Source organism: Photinus pyralis, unplaced genomic scaffold (genome assembly GCF_008802855.1).
Source record: "Photinus pyralis isolate 1611_PpyrPB1 unplaced genomic scaffold, Ppyr1.3 Ppyr1.4_LG10, whole genome shotgun sequence".
NCBI classification, from domain to species: Eukaryota; Metazoa; Arthropoda; class Insecta; order Coleoptera; family Lampyridae; genus Photinus; species Photinus pyralis.
Genome location: NW_022170250.1, coordinates 4,267,319 through 4,285,700, shown reverse-complemented (window position 1 = coordinate 4,285,700; position 18,382 = coordinate 4,267,319). Strand labels below are relative to the sequence as shown.

The 18,382-nt window shown below is 40.7% G+C and overlaps 1 protein-coding gene across 1 annotated transcript in view; it reads left to right on the top strand.

Annotated features, from left to right (window-relative positions):
- The window catches only part of LOC116160948 (transcription-associated protein 1), a 70,120-nt gene that overhangs the window by 51,551 nt on the left and 187 nt on the right, over window positions 1-18,382 (top strand). Inside the window, 14 exon segments of the mRNA XM_031474101.1 lie at window positions 712-957; window positions 1,005-1,135; window positions 1,185-1,335; window positions 1,383-2,222; window positions 2,271-2,550; window positions 10,214-10,587; window positions 10,641-10,736; window positions 10,789-10,995; window positions 11,044-11,444; window positions 11,796-12,238; window positions 12,284-12,483; window positions 12,533-12,674; window positions 17,958-18,097; window positions 18,149-18,343. Of these exon segments, the coding sequence (XP_031329961.1) occupies window positions 712-957; window positions 1,005-1,135; window positions 1,185-1,335; window positions 1,383-2,222; window positions 2,271-2,550; window positions 10,214-10,587; window positions 10,641-10,736; window positions 10,789-10,995; window positions 11,044-11,444; window positions 11,796-12,238; window positions 12,284-12,483; window positions 12,533-12,674; window positions 17,958-18,097; window positions 18,149-18,343 (3,846 nt within the window).

Below are 18,382 nucleotides of genomic sequence, written 5' to 3'. Positions count from 1 at the left end.
TTCACGAGGTTGTTACTGGAATTTCGAGAGCTCTTTTTTCCTGGAATGTATACCCGTGGGTCGTTGAGATCACACTATTTCTTTGTGGGTGCTCACTTTAATTGAGTTTTCTTCTTTTCACGCGCTACCAGTTTAACGCCATTTTCCGTCTTTTTGATTATCAACGCAATCGCTTCTTTGGCTCGATGCACTTAGAATTTAAACGCCGTCGTGACTTGACGCTTCTCCGGTCAACGCGTTATCTCTCGTCGCGAGCACCGCCGTTGTTCGCCCTCCGAAAACTTTTCTAGTTTCTAATCCCCACTTCTTCAGTTTTACAAATACGCCTTCAAAATGGCTGCTAATCTATTGCCCCGGCCATTTTTATTCACGAACCAGATCTACTTAGCAAAAACGATCACGTATGACCCATTAATTCTGCCTTGTCTCCCGACAGACTGGTGCCACCAACGATTTTCAGGTAATTAGTGCCGTATACGGAAACCATTAATCCAATTAACAATAGAGCGACCAAATTTTGAAGAAGCCTGCCCTATATTGAGATCACCCAAAGAAATTCATTTAAACCTTTAATTTGTGGAAACCATCCTCAAAACCCTTCCAATTATCAAAAATTAATAAAAATCTGGGCTATACACATGTGTCCCAATGAAAAATCTAACGCAAATGTACCGTTATTAAGTGAGTTCACTTTTCTTGCACATTCATCAGGAAGTGCTAGACATCGACCGTTCAGAATCGAACACAATGGTAGAGGTCGCACTGAACAGAAACGAAAACATCAGCAAGTTGATTACGAAGCATTTCGAGTTCGTAGAGGTCTCAGAAGGGATAACAACGGATCGCTTTCTGCTCGCCACCGCTCAACTGTGTCACCTGGACACGGACCTCGCCGAAGAGATTTGGCTGCAGCTATTCCCACGCTTGTGGGACGTTCTCGACGAGCAGCAACGCAATGTAGGGACTTTCGAAACCATTTTGTTTTTAATCCCGCCAACTTACAGAGTCTCAGCCCGGAGATACTCGCCTTCATTACTTCCGGAACTCACATCATTCAGAAAGACTGCCACCCAAGCGCGATCAACACATTTGTCGAGGCGCTGTCCAGATGCAATCCGCCCATTCAGATCGCTCCGTAAGTTGCTACCAAGCCAAATTTCTGTTATTTTGTAATTGTATGACAGGCCTCTGATGAAATACATCGGGAAGTCGCATAATTTGTGGCACAGAATGGCTTTAGGTCTTGAGCAAATGTCGTTCGATCAGACGAGCGGCTCAAAACCCAGCAATCTCGCTTCGTGCTACGATTTTGAGCCTGACCAAACGGCTAAAAGTGTAAGTGGTGAAAAGACGTGGGTCAGTTGAGGTAACGGATATTTCAGGAACTTCTGGACGCGTTAGGGGAGTTGTACTCGCTGCTGCGCGAGGAGGACCTCTGGGCGGGTCTCTGGCAGAAGCATGCGCACTACAAGGAGACTAACGTCGCGATTGCGTTCGAGCAGCACGGGTTTTACGAGCAAGCCCAAGCGGCGTACGAGTCCGCGATGGCCAAACACAAGCAGGACAACACCTTAGGTCCCCTGCCCGCCCACACTCAGCGAGAAGTACATCTTTGGACCGATCACTGGATAAGATGCGCGAAGGAGTTGAATCAGTGGGATGTGCTGCTCGAATACTCCAAGAATGGAGTATATGATCCGTATACTGTTCTCGAAAGCTCTTGGAGAATACCCACGTGGGACGTTATGAAAGAAGCTCTCGCTAACGTCGAGTTTAACTGTCCAAAGGAGTTGGCGTGGAAAGTGACGCTTTATGGCGGTTTCCTACTAATTTGCAATCCGGAAGAGAAACCACTGAAGGTCGCCGAAAGATACGTCGAAACCGCGACGATGATGTGCCTTAATGAATGGAGACGCCTACCTCACATAGTCAGTCACATCCACCTGCCGTTCCTGCAAGCCGCCCAACAGGTCATGGAATTGCAAGAGGCCTACCAAATCCATAAGGGCTTAATGCAAGGCCATCAGAACTCCTTGCACGACATGAAGGCCATCGTTAAAACATGGCGCAATCGTCTACCGGTGATCGCCGACGATCTCACCCATTGGAACGACATTTTCACTTGGAGGCAGCATCACTATCAGTTCATCGTGAATCACTACGAAAGCTTGAGGGAGTCGAGTCACACGAACTCGATGTTGGGAGTGCACGCGTCCGCCCAGGTAAGTCTCTACCTAATCCGACCAATTACCGTTAACCACAATTCGCAGTCGATCATCTACTTCGGCAAAATCGCCCGAAAGCACAAGCTAACGAACGTCTGTCTGGACTCCTTGAATAAGATTTACACGATTACGAGCGTGCCGATCGTCGATTGCTTCCAAAAGATTCGCCAGCAGGTCAAGTGTTACCTGCAGATGGCGTCGCTTACGAATAAAAATGAGTTACAAGAGGGGCTGGAGGTGATCAATAACACTAACGTCAAGTACTTCACTAAGGAAATGACTGCCGAGTTTTACGCCTTGAAGGGCATGCTGTATCATCTCAGCGGTGAGTTCTAAAAAAAGAGATATGACACTCATTTTCAGAATGATTACACACTCCTCCATTCGCTGATCGTCCGAAAGAGCAGACTTTCATCTTTTCATTATGAGTTGTTCTCTAAATGAGGTGCAAATTATATACATTTGTGTACTTAAATGGAAGAAGGTTCATAAACTGAAACTCTAATACAGTAACGTAAACAATCCAACTAATTCAGCAACTGATTTGCCCCAGTTAAGTTCTATTAAAACGTACATACTTATTTCGCTAATTGAAGCTTTACACATTACAGTAATAACTTGGAGGTTCTTTCTTTTGAAATTTACTTGAGCCAATAAAAATAACGAGTTATTTGAAAACGATCCTCCATAGATTTAATCTTGGTTGAGAATTCCCCTAGGTCAAGGTTCGTATTTGTTGGTATATGAAGTTTTGGGAACTAAAAAATGGTTAAAATGATCTAAAACGTCGACATTTGATGAAATTTTGACATGGCCAAAAACGGTGATCGCAATATAGCCACCTAGCTCAGACTAGGAAGCTAAAAATGTGCTAATGACCCCGTGCTTTTTGACAATCGGTACGCATTTACTACTATCTGAAAATATATCGAAGTACTTTCTTCAGTATTCTGTTCCGCAATATCAGGCAGCCTTAGAAATTCATGGCTACCATATGGTGGAAATTGTGATGGGGGTATATAGGATCTCAATTGCGATGCGAAAGGTTCGATCAAAACGTTTGGTATCTGCGTCTTTTTTAGTAGAAAAATAGCGAAACCAAAATTATTTTTTGAAAATTCGACTTTTAACTGTAATTCTGAAGCGGACAATAAGTGGCACGATAAATGTACGTAAACCTATGGCAGTTTTTAACTCATTTTTGCAAATTCATTTGTAAACAGGAAGCTTTTCACCACACTTTGGCCAGCTGACTGGCTGGCTGATGATGTGTGGTCGGCGACATCTGGGCGCCATCACCACGCGTGGTTTACTAACGTGGTGATTTTTCAGGTTTTCCTATTTTCTTCTACAGTTTTGGTACGAATGTTTTTAAACTGGTGCCGTCGGAACGATCTTGTAAACGCGCACGGAATTGTGTTTTCTTTCCTAGGGGCGAAATTAACCAAGGCAAGGCGCGCGTCTTTGAGGGGTAGTCGACTTCGGGCACCTAAAACTTTCCGCTGCGCGGTTTAAAGTTTCTTAAAGCTCGAATCGCAGTCTCTCTCTCTCGTGTCGCCAATAGAAGCTCGAGCTATGAGAAGTTCCCCATAAATTAAGTACTATTTTATGGAGGGTTTTTAGCTAAATCCATCGAAATGGCGCATTTACATGACTGTGAGGACGTCAGTAGAGGGCACCCACACAGAAAATGCGGCAACCCCGTACAGGATCTTACTGATGGTGGAGTCAAAACTTCAAACCCAAATTGTGAATGAAGTGGGTACCGACAAAGGGAATGTGGTAACTCCGCAGAAGATCTGACTTATGGTGGAGTGAAATTTCAAACGCGATTTACCAGCGAAACGGGTGTCAGAAGTAGATACCGAGAATGGTTGAAATCTGAATTTTTTCTCATTCCCATTAAAAAGTGCTTAATTTGAGTGCATTTTTTACGATATCGGAAAGAGTATACCCAAAAACCTGTGTAAAGCCACTAGTTCTCTTCTTCTATGTGCAATGTTTTCAAGAAAAGACAAACATTTCAGGAGGCGAACTCCCAAATGTATGTGAGAACAATGTTTGTTTTTGCTCTCATTTTAGCGCATTTTTTAAAAATTAAAAAAAAATGTGCTATTGTTGCGTTGTGTCCGTCCGGACCCACTTCTGGTACTAGAGTACAAGAAAGTTTTGTACCAGAAAGTGTGCCAGACTGCCATCGAATTTCGCTATCCCCTCCACCCCCCATGAATTATTTCCTGAGATGCTGTTTTTGAATGTAATAAAACGTGCATAACTTTTACATGCGACAACTAACTGGTCTCAGAATTTGCATACGCATGCCTTTACTGTTGCCAAGTAACATTTTTGAAAATGGGGGGGGGGGGGGTCTACCCTTCATGGTATTCTAATGAAAGGTCTCACCGAAATGAATTGGTTTCTACAAGCTATAACTTTTCTGCGCGGCTCCTTTCCAAAATCAGGTAGGTCGGCGGGGGGAGGAGGGAGAGGGTAGAAATTCATTTTATCTCTTATCGTATTCCAATTAAAGGTCCCAACAAAAGGAACGGTTGTCTACCAACTACCGCCCTACTCGTCTAGATAAAGCTACCTAACCTGAATAAAAAAATACTAGGACCACTTACTATGTTGTGTTTTGTAAAAGTCGCTACAAGATATGTGTTGCTTGTCAGAGTGAGGGTGAAGTAAGGAATACAAATAAATCGCATTGCAAGATTAACTTTAGAAAATGGCAGTTTACCGAGTACAAATATAAAAACAGGCTGGGAAAAAAAGAACTGACCAAGAAAAAAACCAGCCAACAAATTAAAATTAAACTTAGCAAAATTAGTTGTCTGTAATGACATGGACCCATATTATGATGGTTGTCAAGTACATTTGTCGCTTCATAGATTTCACTGACACATTTGACACACATAACACAAAAAAAACAAACATTAAAACTTTACATTAAATTCACATAAGTTTGGAGATTGGATGGCCAGTCATAAGTATATAATCATAAACAAAATATATGGCATTCATGTAGGCTTAGACAGTTGACATATTTGCCTTGGCATACCAAAGATTGACACAAAACCAATATCCGGTCACTACATGTCAAGGGTCGACCCAAAGGATTGATTAGCAATATCGGCAAGATGGCTCTTTTCTAAGACACAAAAAACAGTACATATAAATATATATCTCTGCGTATGTCAGGTGTGGAGTTTGGCCACCTTCATCTGCTACATCAAGTCGAGATAAAATATCGGAAGCACAATACATATTCGAAACAAGTTACCCTACCTAGTATTAATAATCATAATTACTCGGTTCAAATAAAGTATAAATTCTCGAATCGCTATAATATTTATTAAATGGTTAAATTCTGCACGTATTGAATATCATCGCTAAGGGAACATACTGTATCTAAATATAAATGAAAACACGTACATCTGTCAGGACTTCATGCTGGAGGTTGGCAAGGAAAACCAGCGTTAGGAACAAAAGGGTCACTTGTCTAACTACAATGATACTGTAAATTGGAAAACAACATAATTACAAATCAAACAGAATGGAATCTTGCATTTAATTAAAAGTATGATCAGCATAATTCTAACAGAGCAATTTGTAAAGCGCTATAAATGACAATGCCCATGCTGTACTGGAATGTCATTAATTTGGCAAGTAATCTACCTAGATGGATGCAATAAACGTAAAGATAAAAGAAGAAAAATACAGCATCTGAATAATAGTTGAGACGCTCACAGTAACTACTTCGACCAAAGCCCACATACGTCTCCCCTAAGATTCCCTTCTTTGGTCAGAATCGAAGTAGAGATAGCTAATATTGACGCGCTCCGGATCGTCGGGTCGATATGGATCACTAACTTCCCCCGTATAGCGTTATTTTTGGCACTTTTATTGTAAATTATGGCCTATTTGAATGTAGGGCAGAGAAGAAAAAAACACGTGTTCTACGGAGACAAAACGTAATTTTTGAATTCTTTCTTGGCGGCTAGGGGCGGCTTCGGTAATATTTAAATCTGTCGGCCGCTCAGATTTAAATATCGCCCTTGGACGCACTTATAAAACACCTAGTTATTATAATAGCTATTATGTGAGAATATTATCAGAATAAGTTCGATGAAAGTTTTTAATCAGTCAACACGAAAATCAGTTTTAATACAAACTTACAATGAACACATTTCTTGAATTAAATTTTTGACATATTTCAAAATTACTTATATACTAAGCTGGCGCTGTATGAATATCAAACTTGATTATAATTATATTCCAACATATTATTAAACCGATTCTAAGATTCATTTAAACTCATTTGTTAAGTTATTTATAAAAGTGATTGTTTCCTATAAAGTACGTCGCCAATGGTAATGTCCTTTATACACGCTGCTTAATTTTTCATGTTTAGTTTTGTTGATTCTATTATCACTACTTAACACTAATTCAGTTTGGATTTAACGCACCAGAGGCTGGTATATTTACATCTGTGCTATTACTATTGCGACGTACCCAGGCCAGCCACAAGGGACTGCGCAACTCAAGATTTAAATTCAAAACTTTCCCTCCCAAACTAATTGAACTCCATGGCACGTGATCGTCTAGATAAAGTTACCTAACCTGAATAACCGAATAACAGGATCACTTACTACGATGTGTTTTTTTAAGAGTCGCTACAAGATATGTGTTGCTTGTCGGAGTGAGGGAATGCAAATAAAACAAGTACATGCTTTAAAAACGGAGATTTAATCCAAATACTTCGCATTGCTGACTTTATAGCAAAATTAGTTGTCTGTAATGGCATGAATGCATATTATGATGGTTGTCAAGTAAATTTATATAATGTCGAATCACAGGCTCCACTGGAATTCCTAAAGAAGCAGTATTGCACACGCATAACAAAAAAACATTACAATAAATTCAGATAATAAGTTTGGATAGTGGATGGCCAGTCCAAATCCCACACCGAGTAGTCTTTAGCTGCTCTGGTCATGACATGTGACAGATCACAACGAGAACACGCCGCACGCTTTTAGCGAATCCCTGCGCAAGTGAGGCCGAGCCTAGCCAGCGCCCTCATATACGACTAAGCGGGACCCCAACTCATTCATTCACGCATCTCTAGGGCCAGTCCAACCCACTAGTTATAAAGTGCCGGGTTATAAATTACCGAACTCCAGGCTCTCTACTATTACTGACAGTAACCGATCAAAAGACAAATCATGACATAACAAAAATAACAGAGCAACCATCGGCAAACTCTCACGCATACATAACTTAGACCATATAGTACATGGACTGCTATTAGCCCTATGCTTTCAATACAAAATGGGTGGTCACGGATAGAGGGCACTGCAGTCGTGGGTGTGTGAATCTCAGGGTAAACTAAAGTCGTGTAAACACCACTCGGATCGCGTAAAGAGTAGCTTTTATAGTAACTGCGTAGTACGGGAAGCTTTAAATACGCTTGATTACCTTCTATATACGTCCACAGATAACGATAGGTTTGCTTTTTTGGAATATCTAGGCGGTTAATTAATTGACGTTTGTTAATTTATAGGTTGACAGTCTCAAATCGTGTCTAATCGGACAGACTCGTTTACCCTGAAACTCACATACCCAGGCGATGTCCTTGACCATATTTTAGTTACAATTAGCAGTCCATATGGTCTAAGATACATAATCATTAACAAAATATACAGAATTTATGTAGGCGTTGACAGTTGACATATTTGCACTGACATAACAAAGACTGACACAAAACCAATATTCGGTCACTATATGTCAGGGATCGACTAAACGAATTGATTAGCAATATCGACAAGATGGTTCTTTTCGAAGATACAAAAAAAAAACAGTACATAAAACATATATATCTCTGCGTATGTCAGTTCTGAACTTTAGCCAGCCTCTGCTACGTCAAATCGAGATTAAATTACAGTATCAAATATCAGAATCAAATATAGCACAGTACATATTCGAAACAAGTCACTCTGCCAAATATTAATAATCATAATCATTCGGTTCAAATAAATAGTAGGAGCATAACGTTAAGTATCACGTTACAACAAAAACAAAGGAACATGTCGTGGCAAAGCATCAGTATAAAGTAATTAATTCTCAATGCCAAGTGCAATATGTAACAATCAACCACCTAACGTACGCCACTCGCCCCCAGATGAAGCATCCTGTAAATAAACAGTAACATATTCATGCAAAAAAAAGCGAAATGTGCTGCAATAAATTCAATTATAAATGAAAATGTAGTTCTGCATACTTGTATTGAATATCATCCATAACGGAACATTTTTCGAGTGCCACTATGGGGATCTCTCTTATCTTAAGGGATAGAAGGTTGGTTAAATGGGGGCAAAGTTGCTAATTTTCGTGCTGAATAAGAATCGGAAAAGAAATTTGAAATATCTTCAATAGTTTTGAAGATATCACAAAAAAACAAAAATGTCTGATTTTCGTTTTTAATTTTTTTATGATAAACTAATCGTAGTAGACATTTCTAATGAACAAATTATTCGGACACTTTTTCTGACAACGCTTCAACCAGACATTATCAAACTGCCAAACTTTTGTTTACAACAAAAGAACGTTTTATTTTTCCAAAGCACTCTTCTCAAAAAATTAAAAATTGTGTTTTTAGAAAAAATGTGATACTGAACCACCATGTGTGATATATCGTTGTAAAGAGAAAAAAAGACGTAATTCCAAAATGTCAAAATTCAATATGGCGCCCATAAGAAAAACTAAAGTTGTCACATCTTGAAAGTAATTAAAAACGGGATGCCATATTTGAAATCTCCATTAAAAAGTATCCGAATAATGTGTTAATTAGAAATGTCTACTACGATTAGTTTATCATAACAAAATTAAAAACGAAAATCAGAAATGTTCGTTTTTTTGCGATATCTTCAAAACTATTGAAGATATTTCAAATTTCTTTTCAGATTGTTATATATCACGGAAATTTGCAACTTTGCCGCCATTTAACCAACTTTCTATCCCTTAAGATAAGTGAGATCCCCATAGTGGCACTAGAAAAATGGACACCGTGTATAATTAAAACCACGTAAATCGGTCAGTAATGCATCTTGTGGGTTGGCAGGTAAACCAGCGCTAGGAACAAAGTACTGTAAATTGGAAGACAACATATTCACGTAGACTCTCCATGCATTTAATTCAAAGTACGCTCAGAATAATATTACAAACGAGCAATGTGTAATTAGAATACGTTATAAATGACAATGGTCATCCGATGACCATCGCTATACTGGAATGTCGTTAAATTGACAAATAATCGAACACGATCACACAATTACTAGAGGGATGCAATACATGTAAGGATAAAAAAAACGAGTGAATCACCTTTGTAATTGTCGCACTCACTATTCGCAACGTAAAAATTACTTCTACCCTCAACAAAAGCACAAATACCTCTGCCTAAATCTTCCCTTTTTAAGCAAATCCTAGACGAAAATTGTTAATATCGACCGTGCTCCGAGACGTCGGGTCGATAGGGAAAGGGATCATTAAGTTCCCTCGCATAGCGTTATATAAGACACTTTTATTGTAAATTATGGCCCATTTCAATGTAGAGCAGAGAAGAAAAAAAACACGTGTTCCACGGAAATGAAACAAAGCGCAATCTTGACTTTTTTTCGTCGCGCCAGGATCGGTTTCGGGAATATTTAAATCGAATTTTAGCGGGTAAATTCGGTTTGATTACACTATCTATAATCGTTGCCGGACTAATAAAATCTATGCGGAACCAACGCAAACTTGGCGACTCTCGTCTGTTTTCTCGCAACCGCGCTCTTCAAACCCGTCTGACTGTAACTGCTATACCTACTCGCGATGCGTAAAACGGGAAGAAATAGAGGAAAGCTTGTAATTGCAATTACGAAAATATGGCAAATATGCTGTGTTCCGTCGGGTGTTTGTTTTTTTTACGAATAAAATTCCTGATATTTTAGGTAAATCGGACGAGGCGAATAAGGCGTTTTCTGCCGCAGTACAAATGCACGACACGTCTGTCAAAGCGTGGGCCCTATACGGCGATTACCTAGAGCACGTGTTTACGCGTGACCACAGACAGATCACTTTGGGCATTAACGCGATGACCTGTTTCCTGCACGCATGTAGACATCAAAACGAGTCTAAGGCGAGAAAGTACCTGGCAAAGGTTCTGTGGCTGCTCAGTTACGACGACGAAAAGTGCAGTCTAATGGAAGCTCTAGATAAATATTCGGTTGGGGTTCCGCCGATTCTCTGGGTACCGTGGATACCCCAATTACTCAACTGCCTTGTACAGTACGAGGGGAATGTTATTTTGAATCTGTTACTTCAGGTAATTTTGCTCGTTAACTTGCAAGTCATTGTCTAATGGAAATATGTTGTCAGGTTGGACGAATGTTTCCGCAAGCTGTCTATTTTCCAATTCGTACTTTGTATTTAACACTGCGCACCGCAACTGCGCGCAAAACAAATACAGTACAGGTAAAGCCAAACCACGCCCTCCCAGTGTTGCCGCTCACATTCCTGTTTTCAGCAACAGTCGCAAGAGACCCATGTAGATCAAACCCACACATCCCTAGCAAACCAGAACCAAGACGGCGCGAGCAACGCCAGCACGATCACGACGGAAGCGTCCGCGATCAAAGCCACCCCCGCAATGATCCGCTGCTCCAAAATAATGAAAATGCAACGTGACATTCACACGACAGTCCTGTCCAGCTTGGAAGGGATAGCGGATCAGGTAACTCGAACAAGCACAATGGTCGAATTCACTCCCAAATGTTCGCAGATGGAGTGGTTCAGAGAGAACTGGTACGAGGAGGTCGTGCGGCAACTGCGCCAAGGGCTGGCGAAGTGCTACGCGATCGCGTTCGAAAATCGCGAGAGCGTCAACGAAGCCAAAATCACCCCGCACATTTTGAACTTTGTCAAAAAACTCGTGTCCACCTTCGGAATCGGGGTGGAGAACATATCGAGCTCGACCAACGTACAGTTCAATTCGGCCGCCTCCGAGAGTTTGGCGAGGCGCGCGGAGGCCACCTACCAGGATCCCGTCTTTAAGGAGATGAAGTTGGAATTCGCGAAAGACTTTGACTTCTCCCATTCGGGAGCGATGCGCCTCCACACGCTGATATTTAAGTTGAAGAAATGGATTAAGATCTTGGAGAACCGGTCGAAGATGCTGATCCAGTGAGCATTCACTTCACGAACTTATAAATTAAGATGGACTGCTAATGCTGAATTGACAAATGACACCTACATGGGGGCAGCCATGATGTGCACTCACTTGGCGCGAAATTCAAATCAACTAATAAACAAGCATTAACCTCACGTTTTCTAAATAAATTACTGTGACACATGTCATTTTCCAAGGCTGCTATAGTTTCAAAACTTGAGCACTAGGAAAATTCCCCTAGAAAATATCTAAAATGGCCGCGCCCATGCTAGGACCATTTCTACCTCTATGCAACTGTTTGATCAGCAGTCCATCTTAATTTATAAGTTCGTTTCACGTTACAGTGTGACAATTGCGTTTTTCAGATCGTTCCTAATGGAGGAAAAGTGCAGGTTTCTCTCCAATTTCACGCTGAAAACCGCCGAGGTCGAGCTGCCGGGCGAGTTTCTGCTACCGAAGCACACCCATTACTACGTGAGAATCACCAGGTTCATGCCGCGGGTCGATATCGTTCAAAAGCACAACTGCGCCGCCCGTCGGCTGTACATACGGGGGCACAACGGAAAAATCTACCCGTACTTGGTCGTGAATGACTCGGGCCTCGCCGACGCGCGGCGCGAAGAAAGAGTCCTGCAAGTGCTGAGAATGCTCAACCACTACCTTGGTAAACACAAGGAGACTTCGAAGAGATTCTTGCACTTCACCGTGCCCAGAGTCGTCGCCGTGTCTCAGCAGATTAGACTGATTGAGGACAATCCGTCATCGGTCTCCTTACTGGACATCTTCAAACAGGGGTGTACAAAGCTGAGTAAGTGAAGCCAGTTTAAAGCAACTAAGCAATTATCGTGCATAGATATCGAGCACGACGCGCCCATCCATTACTACTACGAGCGTTTGGCAGCTATCCAAAGTAGAGGTATCAAGGCGAGCCACCAGGTGTATCGTGACATACTGAAGGGTGTGCAAAACATAATGGTACCGAGAAACATGTTAAGGAAATGGGCGCTCGCCACTTTTCAATCGGCCACGGACTATTGGCAGTTTCGGAAGATGGTAGGTAACGTCCGGAATATTCGCGCCTACTAACGAACGACACTTTCAGTTTACCCTACAGTTGTCGTTGGCCTGTTTCGCGGAGTATGTTTTACATTTGACCCGCCTTAATCCCGACATGATGTACATGCATCAGGATTCTGGTCTTGTGAATATTTCGTATTTTAAGTTTGACGTCGACGATAGTACAGGTGAGAGTTAGCCACGCCCACTTGTAACAGTTGGACAAAAATTAGTGCGCGAAAATACAAAAACAAAAATCATTTGTTTGCGTACAGATAAGGAGGTTGGCATTTCTTTGCTTTGCTTTTATTCACTCAAAAAAAAACAAAATGGTCCTGCGCATGCGCACATTTTGACACGATACAAGAAGGTTCGTCCCGCGCATGCGTCCATGGCAATACTTTCACTTCACTTTATTTTTGACACGCTCAATAAAGTGTATCTGCTCCTGTGATTTTTTTGCCCCCCAGAATACAATCCCTAAAGAGCTTCAGCGACATTTTCCAAAATTTATAGCAGGACTATATATCGAGCATGAGTTTCTGTTCTTAGCTCACTCAATGATTGTAAATTTCCTCTGTCTGCTAGGAGAACATAATGCATGAGGTCTTTTTCTAAGCTCAAGGGAATGTTCCAACACTATTTTCATTTAAGCATGTATCAGGAGAATATAATGGCGAGGAGCTGTTAGTCTGCCCAATGCTCTGTCATGAGAAAACACTCTCCTTCTAGGCCTTCAAAAGAACATGGCCTAACACCTTATTTTCCTTTATAGGACATACAAATGTACGAAAGGTGCTTCGCTCCTGTGGTACAAAAAATGTTGGAAACTTACTTTGGTTACCGAACAACTTAATCTACAAACGAGGTCTCCTTGCTAGGCTCAAATAGTAAATGTTTAAAACACTTTATTTTCCGTTTAACTTTTATCAGGAGAAGATAATTGTGCCAGCAGGTGTTTCGGGCTACGTTACTATTCCCAGGGTGTCGTTAGGAAAATTGAAAATTTTGGCCTACCAGAGGTCTCTTTTTAAGCTCACGACAAATGTTTCAACAGATTATCTTTCGTTAGTATCAGGAGAATATGATGTACGAGGAAGTGTTTCTGCGTGTTAGAAAAATGTAAATTTTGTCTGACTATCAGGAGAATATAATCCATGAGGGGGTCTTTTCTAACTTCAAGGAAACACTCCTTTTATTTAGAGCTGTATCAGGAGAATATAATGTGAAGCAGGTGTTCCTGCCCCTAATTTCCGAAGTATCTGTTCAAAAAATGCTGTAAATTGGGGAAAGAGTACTTAGGGTTTAACGTTTTGAGGCAGAACATGTTACCAGGGGAGGTCTAATATTCCCCCCAGTATTCGAAGGTCTTATGACAATTGTAGGGGAAATTAGTTCTATTTCCAGGGGGTGGGGGGTATTCCATACCTTTCAAACCGCCGCTTTGGTGTTGTTCGTCCTTAACACCATGATTTTTGGGGAGTACCTGACAGTTGGTGATATGGTAGTTGTAAGGAAATTAGTTTTTTTCCTGGAGGGGGTAAGGCAGAAAATATTAAATATAGAACGAAGGTTCTATGACAGATGTAGGGAAATTGGATTTGTATGGGAAATTTGCTTTCTTTTTCCATACCTCCCAGACTCCCCCCCCCTCTCCCTACGGTTTGATACTGTTCTTCTTAACACCACGATTTTTGGAGAGTCAAGGAAAGAGACCTTAGGACTGAACCTCTTGAGGCAGAATTGATCACCGGGACCTGGGGGAATGGTATGGAATCCCTCTGGTAAGAATTGATGACAGTTGTTAGAAATTGTATTGCAATGAGTGTGTATGTAGGGGGGGGGGGCTAAGTATCCACGCAGCTCTAAGAAACAATCTAAACTGACAATTGCAGGGAAATTAGTTCTATTTCCTACCTTTCAGACCCCCGGTTTGGTGTTGTTCGTCCTTAACACCATGATTTTTTGAGAGTACCTGACAGTTGGTGATATGGCAGGTGTAAGGAAATTTGTTCTTTTTCCGGGGGGGGGGGGTATTCCCTACCCCCACACGCCGGTAATACGTTTCTGCCCAAAACATCCATTCATTCATTCAGCTCTTTTCGCGCTCCAAAAAATTCAATGGTGTTAAGGAATGAACAACAGTTTCGAAACGGTGGGGGGGGGAGTATGGAAAGTAAAAAGAACTAATTTCCCTACAACTGTTGTAAGACGTTTGTATACTGAGGGGAGAACATATTATCGGGAGGTCTGGGAGGTATAGGACCCCCCCCCGTATACGAAGGTCTGATGACAGTTGTAGGGAGTCATTTTTGGAGCTTCGAGAAAAGTTCTTGGGGCTGAATGTTTTGAGGCAGAACTTAACACCAGGGGCGGGGGGGGGGGTGTAATACTGTCCAGTATTGAAGGTCTTATCACAGTTGCAAGAAATTTGGTCTCTTTTTCCCCAACTCTCCAAAAATCATGGTGTTAGTTAAGGATGAACAATAACAATCCGGGGGGGTCTGGAGCAATTGCGCTCAGGAGATCAGGGAGATCTGTTCTCTTTTTCCTGGAGAGTATTGGAATACCCCTCAGACCCCCCGGTTTCGTATTGTTTTACTTAACAGGAGCATTTTTGGAGAGTTAAGGAAAGAGTCCTTAGGGCTGTGAACGTTTTGAGGCAGAACATATTACTGCCCGTACACAAAGGTCTTCAGTCCATTGTAGGGAAACTTATTTTTTTTCGGGGGGGAAGGGGGGGTTATTCCATACCCCCAGAACCCCAGTTTGGTATTGTTCTACTTCACACCATGATTTTTGGAGAGTCGAGGAAAGAGTCCTTGGGGTTGAACGTTTTGAGGGTAAACATATTAAGGGGGGGGGGAGGTCTGGGGGGTATGGAATACTCTCCAGTATATGAAGGTCTTATGGCAGTTGTAAGAAATGTGTTCTCTTTTTCTGCGACTCAAAAAATTATGGTGTTAAGGATGAACAGTATCAAACCCCCTAGGAAAAAGATCTAAGTTCCCTACAACTGTTATAAGACCTTTGTATACTGGGGGTATTCCATACATGGATGTGGGGGGGGGGGCTAAGTATCCACGCAGCGCTAAGAAACAATCTAAACGAAAACTTTGCAGCACACTGAGAAATACTCTCTGCGTATTGCGGCACGATTTTTGCTGGTTATGAGGACAACATAATCCGTGGATCGTATACTGTACAAAAATTGACTCTGATTACCAGGACAACAGAATCTACGAGGAACTATCTTCTTAATCTCATGGGGTTATTTTCGTTTAGGCTGTCTTATCAGAAGAATAATAGCGAGCAGATGCTTCTGCTCTTAATTCGTGAAGTGTCTGTTAAAAAAATGTAATTTTTTCTAGCTACCAGGAGAACATACTCTGTGAGGTCTGTTTATCCATGAGCTATTTCTAAGCTTGAGGTAAATCTTCTAGCACTACGGAATTCTTCCATATCTCCAAATTCTTCACTTTCTCAGTTTCTAATTCTTCGAATTCATCTTGGGTGCTTCAAACTCTTGCAGATTTTTTCAATTATTTTCATGTTCTTCAAATCTAAATCGTTTTTCAAATTCTTCATCTGTAGATTTCTTCGAATTCTTCAATTTTTTAAAATTTTTCTTATGCTTTAAATGCTTCAGTTTCGGAGAATGCTATCGATGCTTCATATTCTTCAACTTCTGCTGACTCAGAGTCCTTTTGATTTTGTTAATCTTCGCATTTCTAAAAATAATTCCTATTCTTCAAATAGTCTTCCAATTTTTCAATTTTCTGGATTATTTAATTTCTTTGAATTGTTCTCGAAATTCTTCAAAATCTTAAGAATTTTTTGTTTCTTCAAATCGTTACAATTCTTCTGCTTGAGTTATTCAGATGCTTCACTTTGCAGGGCATTTTTTGTTTAATTTAAAAAATGACCAACTTCTGTGGTTTTGATTTTGAACTACATACTGTTAGGAGAATTGTCCAAAACTTTGTTGGTGGCGGTTGGGGGGGGGGGGGNAGGTCTGTTTATCCATGAGCTTTTTCTAAGCTCGAGGTAAATCTTCTAGCACTACTGAATCCTTCCATATCTCCAAATTCTTCACTTTCCCAGTTTCCAATTCTTCGAATTCATCTTGGGTGCTTCAAACACTTGCAGATTTTTTCAATTATTTTCATATTCTTCAAATCTAAATCGTTTTTCAAATTCTTCATCTGTAGATTTCTTCGAATTCTTCAATTTTTTTTAAATTTTTCTTATGCTTTAAATGCTTCAGTTTCGGAGAATGCTATCGATGCTTTATATTTTCTGCTGACTACGTATAGGCCCTTAAGATTCTGTGAAATGTTAGGTTTCTTCACCTTTTGATTTTTTTAATCTTCGCATTTTTAAAAATCATTCCTATTCTTCAAATAGTCTTTTCAATTTTCTGGATTCTTTAATCATTCCTATTCTTCAAATAGTCTTTTCAATTTTCTGGATTCTTTAATTTCTTCGAATTGTTGTCGAAATTCTTCAAAATCTTAAAAAATTTTTTTGTTTCTTCAAATCGTTACAATTCTTCTGCTTGAGTTATTCAGATGCTTCACTTTGCAGGGCATTTTTTGTTTAATTTAAAAAATGACCAACTTCTATGGTTTTGATTTTGAACTACATAGTGTGGAGAATTGTCCAAAACTTTGTTAGTGGCGGTGGGTAGGGGGGGGGGGGTGTACTGGTTCTGAAAAAGGAATAATTTTCGTTTAAACTTTGTATTAGGAGAATATAATGTTCGTGCAGGTGCCTCTGCCTCTAATTCACGGAGTGTCTGTTAGGAAAATGTAAATTTTCTCAGGCTACCAGGAAAACATAATGCATAAGGTCTTTTTCTAATCTCAAAACAAATTTTTCAACACTATTTTTGATACTTTTACATCAGGACAAGGACAAGGACGAGAGGTGTTTCTGCCCCTAATTCCCGATCTATCTGTTAGAGAAATGCTGTAAATTTTCTCTGGTTATGGTTTTTCCAATCTTAAGATTGTGCACCTGTACTTTAGTATCAGGAGAATATGATGTTCGAGGAGGTGTTGCTGCTCCTGATTCACAAGGTGTCTGTTGTAAATTTCCTCTGCTTACCAGGAGAACATAATTTTTATAAACTCAAAAGAACTATGTTCATTTAAACTCTTGTATCAGGAGAATATAATGTAGCTGCGTGGTAGGGTTATCTGGTCCTAATTCATGGAGTATGTCATAGCTTTTCACTGGGTACTGGGAGAACAACACAACACATAAAATTAGGGAAAGTAGGTGTAGGTTGCCCTTACACATTCGAACTCTTCAATTTAGATTAGAACTGGTTTATGGTCTATGGTTAAAATTTCAAGAAAACACCTTGCTCGGTTTTCTGTTAGTATAAATTATAGTCGACATTTCAGCACATATTTATAAATAAGAGGTAGTCCTGCGCATGCGCGTACTTACCTGTACTTTTCTAGGTGAATTAGACACAACTAGGCCCGTTCCATTTAGACTGACTCCCAATATACTCGAATTTCTGTCGGCCGTTAGCGTTAACGGCCCCCTAACCGCCGCAATGATCGCAACCGCGAGGTGCTTCGTCTATCCAAATTTCAAGGTCTGTACGATATTGACGTAAGCGCGTCGAGTCAGTAGTGTCGTCTTTCAGGTTCAAGCGATTTTAAAGACGATATTGCGAGACGAAATGGTGCTGTCGCGAATAAAAAAATCGGACGACGGCGAATCGAACAATCAAGAGAAATTGACCGATAGCGAGCAGTTAATCACGGTTGTAAATAAGGCAGTGGCGGCGGTCAATAATAGACTTAACAGTCTCGCTCATTTCGACGGATTGGATAGCAAAGTATGTAATTCGGTAGAATTGGTGAGTGAGTAATCGATG